The sequence below is a fragment of the Oncorhynchus keta genome, chromosome 4 (genome assembly GCF_023373465.1).
Source record: "Oncorhynchus keta strain PuntledgeMale-10-30-2019 chromosome 4, Oket_V2, whole genome shotgun sequence".
Taxonomy (NCBI): Eukaryota; Metazoa; Chordata; class Actinopteri; order Salmoniformes; family Salmonidae; genus Oncorhynchus; species Oncorhynchus keta.
This window is the reverse complement of record NC_068424.1, coordinates 75,281,598-75,300,975: the sequence shown is the minus strand read 5'-3', so window position 1 is coordinate 75,300,975 and position 19,378 is coordinate 75,281,598. Positions and strand designations below refer to the sequence as shown.

Here is a 19,378-nt window from a genome sequence, read left to right as displayed (position 1 = left end):
GTGAGAGCCTGACAATGAGAGCCTGACAGTGAGAGCCTGACAGTGTCTCCTGACAATGAGAGCCTGACAGTGAGAGCCTGACAGTGTCTCCTGACAGTGAGAGCCTGACAATGAGAGCCTGACAGTGAGAGCCTGACAGTGTCTCCTGACAATGAGAGCCTGACAATGAGAGCCTGACAGTGTCTCCTGACAGTGAGAGCCTGACAGTGAGAGCCTGACAATGAGAGCCTGACAGTGTCTCCTGACAGTGAGAGCCTGACAGTGTCTCCTGACAGTGAGAGCCTGACAGTGAGAGCCTAACAGTGAGAGCCTGACAGTGTCTCCTGACAATGAGAGCCTGACAGTGAGAGCCTGATAGTGTCTCCTGACAATGAGAGCCTGACAGTGAGAGCCTGACAGTGTCTCCTGACAGTGAGAGCCTGACAATGAGAGCCTGACAGTGTCTCCTGACAGTGAGAGCCTGACAATGAGAGCCTGACAGTGAGAGCCTGACAGTGTCTCCTGACAATGAGAGCCTGACAGTGAGAGCCTGACAGTGTCTCCTGACAGTGAGAGCATGACAATGAGAGCCTGACAGTGAGAGCCTGACAGTGTCTCCTGACAATGAGAGCCTGACAGTGAGAGCCTGACAGTGAGAGCCTGACAATGACAATGAGCCTGACAGTGTCTCCTGTCTGACTGCTGGATGTCATTACAATATTACATCTTGTGTACCAAATGGCACCCTATTCCCTTTTTAGTGCACTACTTTTGACTCACGCTTGGGTCAAAAGTACTGCACTACATAGGGAATAGGGTGCCATTTGAGACGTAACCACAGACATTATAAAATACTGTGAATTGAAGGAAGTGGGCTTCTCAGAACGAAGCCTATTCTTCATATACTGTGGAGTGAGTCTTACCATTATTGATGTCATTAGATATTTATTTTGGGGGGGGGGAAGTGATGGTTACACCCATTGGGCACAGATGCCAGTTCAACGTCTAGTTTTGATTTACATTTGGTTTAGTTGTCAACTAATGTGAAATCAACTAATCAAATAATTCCCCCTGTCATTGAATTTAGGTTAAAAGTTGGATTCCCTTACGTTGATGACATTTTGAATATCCAATCAGTTTTCCATGTTGATTCCCCAGCATTTTGTTTATGATGTGGAAACAATGTTGATTCAGTGGGTAGTCAATATGTTTGCATTTCATGTGCAGTTTAAAACTTATTATGGCTGCAGGGGCAGTATTGAGTAGCTTGGATGAAAGGTGCCCAGAGGTGCCCAGATTAAATGGCCTGCTCCTCAGTCCCAGTTGCTAATATGTGCATATTATCATTAGTATTGGATAGAAAACACTGAATGATGTCTGTGAGTATAACAGAACTCTTATGGCAGGCAAAAACCTGAGAAGAAATCCAAACAGGAAGTGGGAATTCTGAGGTTGGTCGATTTTCAACCCAGCCCCTATTGAAAACACAGTGGAATATGGATCAAGTTGAACTTCCTAGGGCTTCCACTAAATGTCAACGGTCTTTAGAAACTTGAATGAGACTTCTACTGTGTTGTGGAGCCGGATGGAAGCTGTTTGAGTCAGTGGTCTGGCAGAGAGCCAGGTCCTGGTCACGCGCATTTCACATGAGAGCGACCTGCGTTCCATTGCTTCTTTACAGACATAGGAATTCTCTGTTTGGAACGTTATTGAAGATTCTTGATAACAACATCCTAAAGATTGATTCTATACTTAGTTTGACAAGTTTCTTCTACCTGTAATATAACCTTTTGAAGTTTTTGTCCTACGTTGGGCTAGACCTGCACGAGCGTTTGGATTTGTGTACTAAACGAGCTAACAAAAGTAGCTACTTGGATATAAATAATGGACATTATCGAACAAATCAAGCATTTATTTTGGAACTAGGATTCCTGGGAGTGCATTCTGATGAAAATCATCAAAGGTAAGGGAATATTTCTGATTTCTGTTGACTCCAACATGGTGGATACATTTTTTTTCTGAGTGCCGTCTCAGATTATTGCATGGTTTGCTTTTTCCGTAAAGACTTTTTGAAATGATGTGGCTCTCTGCAATATCACCGGATGTTTTTGGAACTAGTGAACAATGTATACTGAGATTGTCTTATATAAATATTAACTTTATCAAACAAAACATACATATATTGTGTAACATGAAGTCCTATGAGTGTCATCTGATGAAGATCATCAAAGGTTAGTGATTCATTTTATCTCTATTTGTGCTTTTTGTGACTCCTCTCTTTGGCTGGAAAAATGGCTGAATTTTTCTGTGAGTTGGTTGTGACCTAACATAATCGTTTGTGGTGCTTTCGCTGTAAAGCCTATTTGAAATCGGACACTGTGGTGGGATTAAATGGGCATAAAAATATATTTTTTAAATACCCAGATTTTTGGACAAATATTTGACAGTTGTATTTTAAAGCATAATTGAGAAATAAATAATTGAAGTTGGAACATTTGTGACATTTTAGGATTACCCAAGCCTCCTTTAAGATGTTAAGCAACTTTTTGTGATATATGAAGCTTTACTGCTTACTCTGTAATATGAGTAGTATTTTACAATCTATTGTTGAACATAATATACTCTTCGGGCATATCAAAGTTACAGACATGGATCTCTGGTAGTTTTAGAGTAACAGATAATATTTTATACAGAAATATTGGCACATAGTAGGCAATGTAACCAATCAAAACCCTCCTATTACTTGTGTCATTGCACATCCTGCAAATCACCAGCAGAGGGCGACCATTTTGAACCCATTTTCACATTCACTCTGTTGGTAACGTTTACAAATTGGATCATACACTGTATACGTACCCTGACAGTGGTGCGGCTGTCAAACGTAAAGGACTTGATCTGACCATTCTCCAGGAACACCTTCAGCACATTTGGTATGAGTAGCAAAGAGTCGTCCTTTAGCATTGTCTGTGAGAGAGAGACAGAGAGAGAGAGAGACAGAGAGGGTGGGCAGAAAGGGAGAGATGAAGAGAGGCAGAGAGAGAAAGAGAGGGAGAGAAAGAGAGGGAGAGAGAGAGAGAAAGAGAAAGAGAGATGGAGTGAAAGAGAGAGAGGGAGGGAGAGAAAGAGAGAAACTGTAAAACCTGAGTGCCTCTTATAGCAGTAAGAGAGAGGCAATATGAGGTATCTGAGAAAAAAACTTAAAAGGTCAAAATCGCACATCAACATGGTACAGTACAACTAATAAACCCCAGAGTAGAGGATCAGGGCTATAATTGAATGGTGTTGGAAGTCCGTAACTGTGGAAAGTGCAGATAGAAGTACCTTCCATCTAAAAGCAGTGAAGAAGGAACCAGACTGGAGCTTCCAGAGTGCAATGGGGGAGCAATACCTTATTTGAACCGGGGCAGCCTGAATCTCTGCTTTAGGAACCCTGCCTGGATATATTGTGCTGTGATCAAAGAGAAGCTTATTACATTTCCTCAATACATCCATTTAATATGTATGTGCCGGTGTTGCGAGTACAATTGGTAGCTAGCTGGCTGAATAGACTATAAAGTGCAGTGGTTACGTAGGCCAGGGAACTGCAGGAGGCCTGATGACTCAAGGTTATTCTGCTTTTATCAGCCACTCATCAGAAAAGTCTCCTCTGCTGGAGTTGAATTCAGTCCAGGTAGGGAGATGGGGCGTGACAGGTATTCACTCTTTCCGGAGGTACTGTGACTAGGAGGGTGAATGAGATAAGTGGAGAGAGTTGGTGACTCAAAGCCCCAGTCACACACCCACATCATCCACTGCTGGTCTGAAAACCACTTAGAGAACAGAGAGAGAGGAGGATGGGGAAGATGTACAGTATAGCCCCTCACAGTTACAGTATAGCCCCTCACAGTTACAGTGTAGCCCCTCACAGCTATAGTATAGCCCCTCACAGCTACAGTATAGCCCCTCACAGCTACAGTATAGCCCCTCACAGCTACAGTTTAGCCCCTCACAGTTACAGTATAGCCCCTCACAGCTACAGTATAGCCCCTCACAGCTATAGTATAGCCCCTCAAAGTTCTGTATAGCCTCTCACATTTATAGTATAGCCCCTCACAATTATTGTATAGCCCCTCACAGTTACAGTATAGCCCATCACAGCTATTGTATAGCCCCTCACAGCTACAGTATAGCCTCTCACAGCTACAGTATAGACCCGTCACAGCTACAGTATAGCCCCTCATAGTAATATTATAGCCCATCACGGCTACAGTATAGCCCCTCACAGCTATAGAATACCCCCCTCACAGTTACAGTATAGCCCCTCACAGTTACAGTATAGCCCCTCACAGCTACAGTATAGCCCCTCACAGTTACAGTATAGCCCCTCACAGTTACAGTATAGCCTCTCACAGCTATTGTATAGCCCCTCACAGCTACAGTATAGCCTCTCACAGCTACAGTATAGACCCGTCACAGCTATAGAATACCCTCCTCACAGTTACAGTATATCCCCTCACAGCTACAGTATTGCCGCTCACTGCTACAATCGTTTCGGAAAGTATTCAGACCCCTAGGTTTTCACGATTTCATCAATAATCTCTCTGTACTTTGCTCCGTTCATCTTTCCCTCGATTCTGATTAGTCTCACAGTCCCTGCTGCTGAAAAACATCCCCACAGCTTGATACTGCCGCCACCATGCTTCACCGTAGGGTTGGTGCCACCACCAAGCTTCACCGTAGGGTTGGTGCCACCACCATGCTTCACCATAGGGTTGGTGCCAGGTTTCCTCCAGACGTCACGTGTGGCATTCAGGCCAAAGAGTTCCATCTTGGTTTCATCAGACCAGATAATCTTGTTTCTCATGGTCTGAGAGTCCTTTAGGTGCCTTTTGGCAAACTCCAAGCGGGCTGTTATGTGTGTTTTGCTGAGGAGTGGCTTCCATCTGGCCACTCTACCATAAAGGCCTGATTGGTGGAGTGCTGCAGAGATGGTTGTCCTTCTGAAAGGTTTTCCCATCTCCAGAGAGGAACTCTAGAGCTGTGTCGGAGTGACCATCGGGTTCTTGGTCACCTCCTTGACCAAGACCCTTCTCCACTGACTGCTCAGTTTGGCCAGCAAGCCAGCTCTAGAAAGAGTCTTGGTGGTTCCAAACTTCTTCCATTTAAGAACGTGGAGGCCACTGTGTTCTTGGGGACCTTCAATGCTGCAAACATTTTTTGGTACCCTTCCCCAGATCTGTGCCTTGACACAATCCTGTCTCGGAGCTCTACGGACAATTCCTTCAACCTCATGGCTTGTTTCTTGCTCTGACATACATGTCAACTGTGTGCCTTCCCAAATCATGTCCAATCAATTGAATTTAGCACTGATGGATTCCAAGTTGTAGAAACATCTCAAGGATGATCAATGGAAACAGAATGCACCTGAGCTCAATTTCGAGTCTTCTAGCAAAGGGTCTGAATATTTATGTAAATAAGGTATTTCTGTTTTCTTATATATAAAATTCCAAACATTTCTAAAAACCTGTTTTCGTTTTGTCATTTTGGGGTATTTTGTGTAAATTGGCGAGTGTTATTATTTTTTCATCAATTTTAGAATTAGCTTATAACGTAATTATAACGTAATTATAACGTAACAATGTGAAAAAGAGAAGGAGTCTGAATACTTTCCAAATGCAGTGTAGGTAGCTTAGCAGTGAAGAGCTTTGGGCCAGTAACCGAAAAGTCACAAATCTGCCAATGTGCCCTTGAGCAAGGCACTTAACCCTAATTTCTTCTCGAAGTCACTTTGGATAAGAGCATCTGTTGAATGACAAAAATGTAATAATATTGAACAATTATATGATGAGAGGTAATGAAATGAATCCTTCAGTAAATGTGAGCATCATTTAGAATAGACTGACGTCCCTACAGATTTATCCACTACAGATTTATCCACATAAGATGTATCCACTACAGATGTATCAACTACAGATGTATCCCACTACAGATGTATCAACTACAGATGTATCCCACTACAGATGTATCAACTACAGATGTATCAACTACAGATGTATCAACTACAGATGTATCCCACTACAGATGTATCCACTACAGATGTATCAACTACAGATGTATCCCACTACAGATGTATCCCACTACAGATGTATCCACTACAGATGTATCCCACTACAGATGTATCCACTACAGATGTATCCACTACAGATGTATCAACTACAGATGTATCAACTACAGATGTATCAACTACAGATGTATCCCACTACAGATGTATCAACTACAGATGTATCCACTACAGATGTATCAACTACAGATGTATCAACTACAGATGTATCAACTACAGATGTATCCACTACAGATGTATCAACTACAGATGTATCCACTACAGATGTATCCACTACAGATGTATCCCACTACAGATGTATCCACTACAGATGTATCCACTACAGATGTATCAACTACAGATGTATCCACTACAGATGTATCCACTACATATGTATCCACTACAGATGTATCCCACTACAGATGTATCAACTACAGATGTATCCACTACAGATGTATCCCACTACAGATGTATCAACTACAGATGTATCCACTACAGATGTATCAACTACAGATGCATCCCACTACAGATGTATCAACTACAGATGTATCCCACTACAGATGTATCCCACTACAGATGTATCAACTACAGATGTATCCCACTACAGATGTATCAACTACAGATGTATCAACTACAGATGTATCAACTACAGATGTATCCCACTACAGATGTATCCACTACAGATGTATCCCACTACAGATGTATCCACTACAGATGTATCCACTACAGATGTATCAACTACAGATGTATCAACTACAAATGTATCCACTACAGATGTATCCACTACAGATGTATCAACTACAGATGTATCCACTACAGATGTATCCACTACAGATGTATCCACTACAGATGTATCAACTACAGATGTATCAACTACAAATGTATCCACTACAGATGTATCCACTACAGATGTATCAACTACAGATGTATCCACTACAGATGTATCCACTACAGATGTATCCCACTACAGATGTATCCACTACAGATGTATCCCACTACAGATGTATCCGCTACAGATGTATCCACTACAGATGTATCCACTACAGATGTATCCACTACAGATGTATCCACTACAGATGTATCCACTACAGATGTATCAACTACAGATGTATCCACTACAGATGTATACCACTACAGATGTATCCCACTACAGATGTATCCCACTACAGATGTATCCCACTACAGATGTATCAACTACAGATGTATCCCACTACAGATGTATCCACTACAGATGTATCAACTACAGATGTATCCACTACAGATGTATCAACTACAGATGTATCCACTACAGATGTATCAACTACAGATGTATCCACTACAGATGTATCAACTACAGATGTATCCACTACAGATGTATCAACTACAGATGTATCCACTACAGATGTATCAACTACAGATGTATCAACTACAGATGTATCCACTACAGATGTATCAACTACAGATGTATCCACTACAGATGTATCAACTACAGATGTATCAACTACAGATGTATCAACTACAGATGTATCCACTACAGATGTATCAACTACAGATGTATCCACTACAGATGTATCAACTACAGATGTATCAACTACAGATGTATCCACATAAGATGTCAGCCAGGCTACACTCTTACAAAAAAATATACTATCTAGAACCTAAAAGGGTTCTTCGGCTCTCCCCGTAGGATAACTTTTTTTAGATCCAGGTGGAACCATTTTTGGTTCAAGGGAGAACTCTTTTGGTTCCTGGTAGAACCCTTTTGGGTTCCATGTGAAACTCTTTCCACGGAGGGTTGTACATGGAACCCAAAAGGCTTCTCCTATGGGGACAGCCGAAGAACCCTTTTGGAACCCTTTTTTCTAAGAGTGTAGTTTAGAATTCCTCCTAGTCCACCGTGGCTTCTCTCTAAAACCCGAGGGAAATGATGGTGGCAGAAGTAAAGGTTGAATTTAGCATAACAGGCTGTGCTGTGTGACCTGAGTGTGGAGGAGAGCAGTACAGGCAGGGTCTGTCTCCCAAATGGCACCCTGTCTCCTAAATGGCACCCTATTCCCTATATAGTGCCCCTGGCTTTCCCCAGAAGTATATACGGGCTCTGTTTTAGACGCAGCCATAGAGAAATGGAGCATTATGAGAGCCACAAGGGCTCCTTCCCAAATGGCACCCTATTCCCTATATAGAGCCCTATTGGCTCCTGTCAAGTGGTGCACTATGTAGGGAATAGGGTGTCATTTGGCATGCATCCATAGTAGATGTAGCCCTCATCTCTCTCTCCCTCTACGAAGATAAACTCCACATGCTCAGGTTAGGTGGTCTGCACTGATATGTAAGTCCAAACCAATCAATCCTCATTCCCAGCCTGATCCCAGGAGACGGATAGACATGATTAAACACTCTGCAGAAGGGGGATTGTTCGATCTTTACCAATCATACACCCAGGGGAGGAGGGACATCTCTCTCTCCCTGTATCAGGCCTCCACCCAGGGGAGGAGGAGCATCTGTCTCTCCCTGTATCAGGCCTCCACCCAGGGGAGGAGGAGCATCTCTCTCTCCCTTATCAGGCCTCCACCCAGGGGAGGAGGAGCATCTCTCTCTCCCTGTATCAGGCCTCCACCCAGGGGAGGAGGAGCATCTCTCTCTGCCTGTATCAGGCCTCCACCAAGTGGAGGAGGACCATCTCTCTCTCTATATATGTGTATAGGAGGGGTCTACATGCAGTCTAATCTAGGCTATAGGTGAGATCTATGGTATTATCATGTGTGTTATTGATCCCTCTTAGCCCCCAGGCTTCTGTGTGTGGGTGTGTTGGTGTGTGTACGTCATGCATGAGGGGATGCTTACTTTCCTGGTAATGAAAGGCCACGAGCCAGTAACTCTCCCGTTAGCTCCCCGCAAACTCATGTGTTAGAGGCTCCCCAGTTATCTCTCCTGTTAGAGGCTCCCCAGTTATCTCTTGTCTTAGAGGCTCCCCAGTTATCTCTCCTGTTAGAGGCTGACTAGTTATCTCTTGTCTTAGAGGCTCCCCAGTTATCTCTCCTGTTAGAGGCTGACTAGTTATCTCTTGTCTTAGAGGCTCCCCAGTTATCTCTCCTGTTAGAGGCTGACTAGTTATCTCTTGTCTTAGAGGCTCCCCAGTTATCTCTCCTGTTAGAGGCTGACTAGTTATCTCTCCACCCCCCTGTGTGTGTTCCCTACAGGTTGTAAACGTGTCCAGACTGGCAGGGAAATGTAAACTTGTGTACTCATTGATACCACTCTTACGACTTGTTAGCAACACACACCAGGGCTGCATCCCAAATGTCATCCTATTCCCTATTTAGTCATCTTATGCCCTTTTGACCAGGGCCCACAGGGCTCTGCACTATATAAAGAATGCGATTTGGGATGCATAGAGATGATGTTGAAACCAAGCAGCTGAAGCCTAACTTGTTATTCATAAAATGCACAACAAGCTGTCAATAGGAACAGTGAGAGATAAGCTTGTTGGCTTCCCTGTAGAGCCAACTTCTCTGGGCTTTGAGAAGAGAACTCAGCCTGCGTCCAAAATGGCACTATATTCCCTATATAGTGCACTACTTTTGACCAGGGCACATAGGGCTATGGTCAGAAGTAGTGTACTATGTAGGGAATAGGGTGCCATTCGGGACACTTATTCAGAGCTCACAGACAGTAGGGAGAGGGCTTTCACAGCCAAGCAGGGACTTTACATGTCTGCTCTCAGCCAGTGTAACACTGTAACGCTGCTGCTGCAGCTCAATTCAAAATGTGTCCAATGTTTAACAAACATCTTAGAAACAGTTTAGAGGCGCAACCTGTGCTATATCAGAGAGAGGGGACATCGATCTGGAGGAGAACAATTTATAATCAAAAGCTGCACTGTGTTGGACCCAAGGCTGTTTTGTATGGTGCAGGTAGACAGCTACCCAAAGAGGAAGAGGATGTTCAGCCATGTTTAATCAGCCGGGAGACAGGCCCAGACCCAAGGTAAAGAGAGAACAAATGAAAGAGAATGTTTTAGAGAGAAGTGGAGAAAGAATGAACAGTGAGAGAAATTGGTTTAGAGAAAAATAGAAAGACTATTAACGATTTAGAAAGCAAGAACAACATAGAAGAAGACATAAATGGAGAGAGAGATGGAAAGAAGAGTGCAGGTGTGAGAGAAGGATCACCAGCAGAGTGGTACTTACTGAGTCTGGGTCACTGAAGGATCACCAGCAGAGTGGTACTTAATGAGTCTGGGTCACTGAAGGATCACCAGCAGAGTGGTACTTACTGAGTCTGGGTCACTGAAGGATCACCAGCAGAGTGGTACTTACTGAGTCTGGGTCACCGAAGGATCATCAGCGGAGTGGTACTTACTGAGTCTGGGTCACTGAAGGATCACCAGCAGAGTGGTACTTAATGAGTCTAGGTCACTGAAGGATCACCAGCAGAGTGGTACTTACTGAGTCTGGGTCACCAAAGGATCATCAGCGGAGTGGTACTTACTGAGTCTGGGTCACTGAAGGATCACCAGCAGAGTGGTACTTACTGAGTCTGGGTCACTGAAGGATCATCAGCAGAGTGGTACTGAAGGATCATCAGCAGAGTGAGTCTGGGTCACTGAAGGATCATCAGCAGAGTGGTACTTACTGAGTCTGGGTCACTGAAGGATCATCAGCAGAGTGGTACTTACTGAGTCTGGGTCACTGAAGGATCATCAGCAGAGTGGTACTTACTGAGTCTGGGTCACTGAAGGATCACCAGCAGAGTGGTACTTACTGAGTCTGGGTCACTGAAGGATCACCAGAGTGGTACTTAGAGTGGTACTTACTGAGTCTGGGTCACTGAAGGATCACCAGCAGAGTGGTACTTACTGAGTCTGGGTCACTGAAGGATCACCAGCAGAGTGGTACTTACTGAGTCTGGGTCACTGAAGGATCACCAGCAGAGTGGTACTTACTGAGTCTGGGTCACTGAAGGATCATCAGCAGAGTGGTACTTACTGAGTCTGGGTCACTGAAGGATCACCAGCAGAGTGGTACTTACTGAGTCTGGGTCACTGAAGGATCATCAGCGGAGTGGTACTTACTGAGTCTGGGTCACTGAAGGATCACCAGCAGAGTGGTACTTACTGAGTCTGGGTCACTGAAGGATCACCAGCAGAGTGGTACTTAATGAGTCTGGGTCACTGAAGGATCACCAGCAGAGTGGTACTTAATGAGTCTGGGTCACTGAAGGATCACCAGCAGAGTGGTACTTACTGAGTCTGGGTCACTGAAGGATCACCAGCAGAGTGGTACTTAATGAGTCTGGGTCACTGAAGGATCACCAGCAGAGTGGTACTTAATGAGTCTGGGTCACTGAAGGATCACCAGCAGAGTGGTACTTACTGAGTCTGGGTCACTGAAGGATCACCAGCAGAGTGGTACTTACTGAGTCTGGGTCACTGAAGGATCATCAGCGGAGTGGTACTTACTGAGTCTGGGTCACTGAAGGATCACCAGCAGAGTGTTACTTAATGAGTCTGGGTCACTGAAGGATCATCAGCAGAGTGGTACTTACTGAGTCTGGGTCACTGAAGGATCACCAGCAGAGTGGTACTTAATGAGTCTGGGTCACTGAAGGATCACCAGCAGAGTGGTACTTACTGAGTCTGGGTCACTGAAGGATCACCAGCAGAGTGGTACTTAATGAGTCTGGGTCACTGAAGGATCACCAGCAGAGTGGTACTTACTGAGTCTGGGTCACTGAAGGATCACCAGCAGAGTGGTACTTACTGAGTCTGGGTCACTGAAGGATCACCAGCAGAGTGGTACTTACTGAGTCTGGGTCACTGAAGGATCACCAGCAGAGTGGTACTTACTGAGTCTGGGTCACTGAAGGATCACCAGCAGAGTGGTACTTACTGAGTCTGGGTCACTGAAGGATCACCAGCAGAGTGGTACTTACTGAGTCTGGGTCACAGAAGGATCATCAGCAGAGTGGTACTTACTGAGTCTGGGTCACTGAAGGATCACCAGCAGAGTGGTACTTACTGAGTCTGGGTCACTGAAGGATCACCAGCAGAGTGGTACTTAATGAGTCTGGGTCACTGAAGGATCACCAGCGGAATGGTACTTACTGAGTCTGGGTCACGGAAGGATCACGAGCAGAGTGGTACTTACTGAGTCTGGGTCACTGAAGGATCACCAGCAGAGTGTTACTTAATGAGTCTGGGTCACTGAAGGATCATCAGCAGAGTGGTACTTACTGAGTCTGGGTCACTGAAGGATCACCAGCAGAGTGGTACTTACTGAGTATGGGTCACTGAAGGATCACCAGCAGAGTGGTACTTACTGAGTCTGGGTCACTGAAGGATCATCAGCAGAGTGGTACTTACTGAGTCTGGGTCACTGAAGGATCACGAGCAGAGTGGTACTTACTGAGTCTGGGTCACTGAAGGATCACCAGCAGAGTGTTACTTAATGAGTCTGGGTCACTGAAGGATCATCAGCAGAGTGGTACTTACTGAGTATGGGTCACTGAAGGATCACCAGCAGAGTGGTACTTACTGAGTATGGGTCACTGAAGGATCACCAGCAGAGTGGTACTTACTGAGTCTGGGTCACTGAAGGATCACCAGCAGAGTGTTACTTAATGAGTCTGGGTCACTGAAGGATCATCAGCAGAGTGGTACTTACTGAGTATGGGTCACTGAAGGATCACCAGCAGAGTGGTACTTACTGAGTATGGGTCACTGAAGGATCACCAGCAGAGTGGTACTTACTGAGTCTGGGTCACTGAAGGATCATCAGCAGAGTGGTACTTACTGAGTCTGGGTCACTGAAGGATCACCAGTGGAATGGTACTTACTGAGTCTGGGTCACTGAAGGATCATCAGCAGAGTGGTACTTACTGAGTCTGGGTCACTGAAGGATCATCAGCGGAATGGTACTTACTGAGTCTGGGTTACTGAAGGATCATCAGCAGAGTGGTACTTAATGAGTCTGGGTCACTGAAGGATCATCAGCAGAGTGGTACTTAATGAGTCTGGGTTACTGAAGGATCATCAGCAGAGTGGTACTTACTGAGTCTGGGTTACTGAAGGATCACCAGCAGAGTGGTACTTACTGAGTCTGGGTCACTGAAGGATCACAAGCAGAGTGGTACTTACTGAGTCTGGATCACTGAAGGATCACCAGCAGAGTGGTACTTACTGAGTCTGGGTCACTGAAGGATCACCAGCAGAGTGGTACTTACTGAGTCTGGGTCACTGAAGGATCACCAGCAGAGTGGTACTTACTGAGTCTGGGTCACAGAAGGATCATCAGCAGAGTGGTACTTAATGAGTCTGGGTCACTGAAGGATCACCAGCAGAGTGGTACTTACTGAGTCTGGGTTACTGAAGGATCATCAGCAGAGTGGTACTTAATGAGTCTGGGTCACTGAAGGAGCATCAGCAGAGTGGTACTTAATGAGTCTGGGTCACTGAAGGATCACCAGCAGAGTGGTACTTACTGAGTCTGGGTCACTGAAGGATCACCAGCAGAGTGGTACTTACTGAGTCTGGGTCACTGAAGGATCATCAGCGGAGTGGTACTTACTGAGTCTGGGTCACTGAAGGATCACCAGCAGAGTGTTACTTAATGAGTCTGGGTCACTGAAGGATCATCAGCAGAGTGGTACTTACTGAGTATGGGTCACTGAAGGATCACCAGCAGAGTGGTACTTACTGAGTATGGGTCACTGAAGGATCACCAGCGGAGTGGTACTTACTGAGTCTGGGTCACTGAAGGATCATCAGCAGAGTGGTACTTACTGAGTCTGGGTCACTGAAGGATCACCAGTGGAATGGTACTTACTGAGTCTGGGTCACTGAAGGATCATCAGCAGAGTGGTACTTAATGAGTCTGGGTCACTGAAGGATCATCAGCGGAATGGTACTTACTGAGTCTGGGTCACTGAAGGATCATCAGCAGAGTGGTACTTAATGAGTCTGGGTCACTGAAGGATCATCAGCAGAGTGGTACTTAATGAGTCTGGGTTACTGAAGGATCATCAGCAGAGTGGTACTTAATGAGTCTGGGTCACTGAAGGATCATCAGCAGAGTGGTACTTACTGAGTCTGGGTTACTGAAGGATCATCAGCAGAGTGGTACTTACTGAGTCTGGGTTACTGAAGGATCACCAGCAGAGTGGTACTTACTGAGTCTGGGTCACTGAAGGACCACAAGCAGAGTGGTACTTACTGAGTCTGGATCACTGAAGGATCACCAGCAGAGTGGTACTTACTGAGTCTGGGTCACTGAAGGATCACCAGCAGAGTGGTACTTACTGAGTCTGGGTCACTGAAGGATCACCAGCAGAGTGGTACTTACTGAGTCTGGGTCACTGAAGGATCACCAGCAGAGTGGTACTTACTGAGTCTGGGTCACTGAAGGATCACCAGCAGAGTGGTACTTACTGAGTCTGGGTCACTGAAGGATCACCAGCAGAGTGGTACTTAATGAGTCTGGGTCACTGAAGGATCACCAGTGGAATGGTACTTACTGAGTCTGGGTCACTGAAGGATCACCAGCAGAGTGGTACTTACTGACTCTGGGTCACTGAAGGATCACCAGTGGAATGGTACTTACTGAGTCTGGGTCACTGAAGGATCACCAGCAGAGTGGTACTTACTGAGTCTGGGTTACTGAAGGATCATCAGCAGAGTGGTACTTACTGAGTCTGGGTCACAGAAGGATCATCAGCAGATTGGTACTTAATGAGTCTGGGTCACTGAAGGATCACCAGCAGAGTGGTACTTACTGAGTATGGGTCACTGAAGGATCACCAGCAGAGTGGTACTTACTGAGTCTGGGTCACTGAAGGATCATCAGCAGAGTGGTACTTACTGAGTCTGGGTCACTGAAGGATCACCAGTGGAATGGTACTTACTGAGTCTGGGTCACTGAAGGATCATCAGCAGAGTGGTACTTACTGAGTCTGGGTCACTGAAGGATCATCAGCAGAGTGGTACTTAATGAGTCTGGGTCACTGAAGGATCATCAGCAGAGTGGTACTTAATGAGTCTGGGTTACTGAAGGATCATCAGCAGAGTGGTACTTACTGAGTCTGGGTTACTGAAGGATCACCAGCAGAGTGGTACTTACTGAGTCTGGGTCATCACTGAAGGATCACAAGCAGAGTGGTACTTACTGAGTCTGGATCACTGAAGGATCACCAGCAGAGTGGTACTTACTGAGTCTGGGTCACTGAAGGATCACCAGCAGAGTGGTACTTACTGAGTCTGGGTCACTGAAGGATCACCAGCAGAGTGGTACTTACTGAGTCTGGGTCACAGAAGGATCATCAGCAGAGTGGTACTTAATGAGTCTGGGTCACTGAAGGATCACCAGCAGAGTGGTACTTAATGAGTCTGGGTCACTGAAGGATCACCAGCAGAGTGGTACTTAATGAGTCTGGGTCACTGAAGGATCATCAGCGGAGTGGTACTTACTGAGTCTGGGTCACTGAAGGATCACCAGCAGAGTGGTACTTACTGAGTCTGGGTCACTGAAGGATCACCAGCAGAGTGGTACTTAATGAGTCTGGGTCACTGAAGGATCATCAGCGGAGTGGTACTTACTGAGTCTGGGTCACTGAAGGATCACCAGCAGAGTGTTACTTAATGAGTCTGGGTCACTGAAGGATCATCAGCAGAGTGGTACTTACTGAGTATGGGTCACTGAAGGATCACCAGCAGAGTGGTACTTACTGAGTATGGGTCACTGAAGGATCACCAGCAGAGTGGTACTTACTGAGTCTGGGTCACTGAAGGATCATCAGCAGAGTGGTACTTACTGAGTCTGGGTCACTGAAGGATCACCAGTGGAATGGTACTTACTGAGTCTGGGTCACTGAAGGATCATCAGCAGAGTGGTACTTAATGAGTCTGGGTCACTGAAGGATCACCAGCAGAATGGTACTTACTGAGTCTGGGTCACTGAAGGATCACCAGCAGAGTGGTACTTACTGACTCTGGGTCACTGAAGGATCACCAGTGGAATGGTACTTACTGAGTCTGGGTCACTGAAGGATCACCAGCAGAGTGGTACTTACTGAGTCTGGGTTACTGAAGGATCATCAGCAGAGTGGTACTTACTGAGTCTGGGTCACAGAAGGATCATCAGCAGATTGGTACTTAATGAGTCTGGGTCACTGAAGGATCACCAGCAGAGTGGTACTTACTGAGTCTGGGTCACTGAAGGATCACCAGCAGAGTGGTACTTACTGAGTCTGGGTCACTGAAGGATCACCAGCAGAGTGGTACTTACTGAGTCTGGGTCACTGAAGGATCACCAGCAGAGTGGTACTTACTGAGTCTGGGTCACTGAAGGATCACCAGCAGAGTGGTACTTACTGAGTCTGGGTCACTGAATGATCATCAGCAGAGTGGTACTTAATGAGTCTGGGTCACTGAAGGATCACCAGCAGAGTGGTACTTACTGAGTCTGGGTCACTGAAGGATCACCAGTGGAATGGTACTTACTGAGTCTGGGTCACTGAAGGATCACCAGCAGAGTGGTACTTACTGAGTCTGGGTCACTGAAGGATCATCAGCAGAGTGGTACTTAATGAGCCTGGGTCACTGAAGGATCATCAGCGGAATGGTACTTACTGAGTCTGGGTTACTGAAGGATCATCAGCAGAGTGGTACTTAATGAGTCTGGGTCACTGAAGGATCATCAGCAGAGTGGTACTTAATGAGTCTGGGTTACTGAAGGATCATCAGCAGAGTGGTACTTACTGAGTCTGGGTCACTGAAGGATCACCAGCAGAGTGGTACTTACTGAGTCTGGATCACTGAAGGATCACCAGCAGAGTGGTACTTACTGAGTCTGGGTCACTGAAGGATCACCAGCAGAGTGGTACTTACTGAGTCTGGGTCACTGAAGGATCACCAGCAGAGTGGTACTTACTGAGTCTGGGTCACTGAAGGACACTTGTTCTGAAAAGCGCACTTTGGGCGGGTTGGTTCTCAGATGGGCCTTCTTAGCTGCACTTATAAAGGCTGACTTAGGTGACTAGAAGAGAGGAAAGACAAAGACATTTAGGGTTTATTATCGGCATTAACAATTCATATTCAGCAAATTAGAAAAGTTTTTATTACAATTTTTGCTTTGAAACCATCTTGTTAAGTTTGGCAAAAACTTGATTTAGTTAGATGGTTAAATAACTGGGATGTTTTACATGAAAGTTTAATTACATGCCTGGCTGAATATGAGTCTGTCATTACGAAGGCAACAAAAAGACTACTACGTGTTTGTGCATCATTTAACCTTTATTTAACTAGGCAAGTCAGTTAAGATCAAATTCTTACTTACAATGACAGCCTAGGAACAGTGGGTTAACTGCCTTGTCCAGAACGACAGATTTTTGTCAGCTCGGGGATTCAATCTAGCAACCTTTCTATTACTGGCCCAAAGCTCCAACCACTAGGCTACCTGCCGCCCCAACAGTGCTTTTGAAACAGACTGTTGATACGAGAAATCCTAGTAGTACAGTTGCCATGCAGCCTATAGAGGTGATTGTGTTCAGTAGCACTGCACTGGGAAGGGTTATGGTTCTTTGTGGAACCGTAATGACTCAAAGAACCCTTTGAGCCCAATGGTTATTTTAAGTTAAAAAAGTGTTTATTCTTTTTTTTGTGATAATTAAAGGTTATGAAGTGATGTAAAGTACTTAAGTAAAAATACTTCATTTTATTGATTTATTTGATTTCACCTTTATTTAACCAGGTAGGCTAGTTGAGAACACCTTTATTTAACCAGGTAGGCTAGTTGAGAACACCTTTATTTAACCAGGTAGGCTAGTTGAGAACACCTTTATTTAACCAGGTAGGCTAATTGAGAACGCCTTTATTTAACCAGGTAAGCTAGTTGAGAACACCTTTATTTAACCAGGTAGGCTAGTTGAGAACACCTTTATTTAACCAGGTAGGCAAGTTGAGAACACCTTTATTTAACCAGGTAGGCTAGTTGAGAACACCTTTATTTAACCAGGTAGGCTAGTTGAGAACACCTTTATTTAACAAGGTAGGCTAGTTGAGAACACCTTTATTTAACCAGGTAGGCTAGTTGAGAACACCTTTATTTAACAAGGTAGGCTAGTTGAGAACACCTTTATTTAACCAGGTAGGCGAGTTGAGAACACCTTTATTTAACCAGGTAGGCTAGTTGAGAACACCTTTATTTAACCAGGTAGGCTAGTTGAGAACACCTGTATTTAACCAGGTAGGCTAGTTGAGAACACCTTTATTTAACCAGGTAGGCTAGTTGAGAACACCTTTATTTAACCAGGTAGGCTAGTTGAGAACACCTTCATTTAACCAGGTAGGCAAGTTGAGAACACCTTTATTTAACCAGGTAGGCTAGTTGAGAACATCTTTATTTAACCAGGTAGGTGAGTTGAGAACACCTTTATTTAACCAGGTAGGCTAGTTGAGAACACCTTTATTTAACCAGGTAGGTGAGTTGAGAACACCTTTATTTAACCAGGTAGGCTAGTTGAGAACACCTTTATTTAACCAGGTAGGCTAGTTGAGAACACCTTTATTTAACCAGGTAGGCTAGTTGAGAATACCCTTATTTAACCAGGTAGGCTAGTTGAGAACACCTTTATTTAACCAGGTAGGCGAGTTGAGAACACCTTTATTTAACCAGGTAGGCTAGTTGAGAACACCTTTATTTAACCAGGTAGGCGAGTTGAGAACACCTTTATTTAACCAGGTAGGCTAGGTGAGAACACCTTTATTTAACCAGGTAGGCTAGGTGAGAACACCTTTATTTAACCAGGTAGGCTAGCTGAGAACACCTTTATTTAACCAGGTAGGCTAGTTGAGAACACCTTTATTTAACCAGGTAGGCTAGTTGAGAACACCTTTATTTAAATTCACTTGTTAAATACACTTCAATCATTGTAGATGAGGAGAGGAGACAGGTTGAAAGATTATTTTTTAAGCCTTTAGACAATTGAGACATGGATTGTGTGTGTGCCGTTCAGAGGGTGAATGGGCAAGACAAAATAGTTAAGGGCCTTTGAACGGGGTATGGTAGGAGATGCCAGGCACACCGGTTTGAGTGTGTCAAGAACTGTAACCATTGGGGTCAGCATTGGCCAGCATCCCTGTGGAACACTTTCAACACCGTGTAGAGTCCATACCCAGACGAATTGAGGATTTTCTAAGGGCAAAAGGGGGTGTATCTCAATATTAAGGTGTACTTAATGTTTGTACACTCAGTGTAGCTCCGTTCTCCATAAAGGATCTATAAAGAACCATAAAAAAAGGTTTTTATATGAAGGTTTTTGGTGCTATATGCAGTATAACCTTTTTTA

General features: G+C 44.8%; 1 protein-coding gene across 2 annotated transcripts in view; it reads right to left on the bottom strand.

The window, feature by feature from the left end:
* The window catches only part of LOC118376614 (FERM and PDZ domain-containing protein 3-like), a 282,169-nt gene that overhangs the window by 21,396 nt on the left and 241,395 nt on the right, over positions 1-19,378 (bottom strand). For both annotated transcript variants that reach the window (XM_052515692.1, XM_052515699.1), the window contains 2 exons: positions 16,963-17,067; positions 2,836-2,943 (listed from right to left, as the gene is read on the bottom strand). In XM_052515692.1, coding sequence (XP_052371652.1) covers positions 2,836-2,943; positions 16,963-17,067 — 213 coding nt within the window. The remainder of the gene's footprint in view (positions 1-2,835; positions 2,944-16,962; positions 17,068-19,378) is intronic.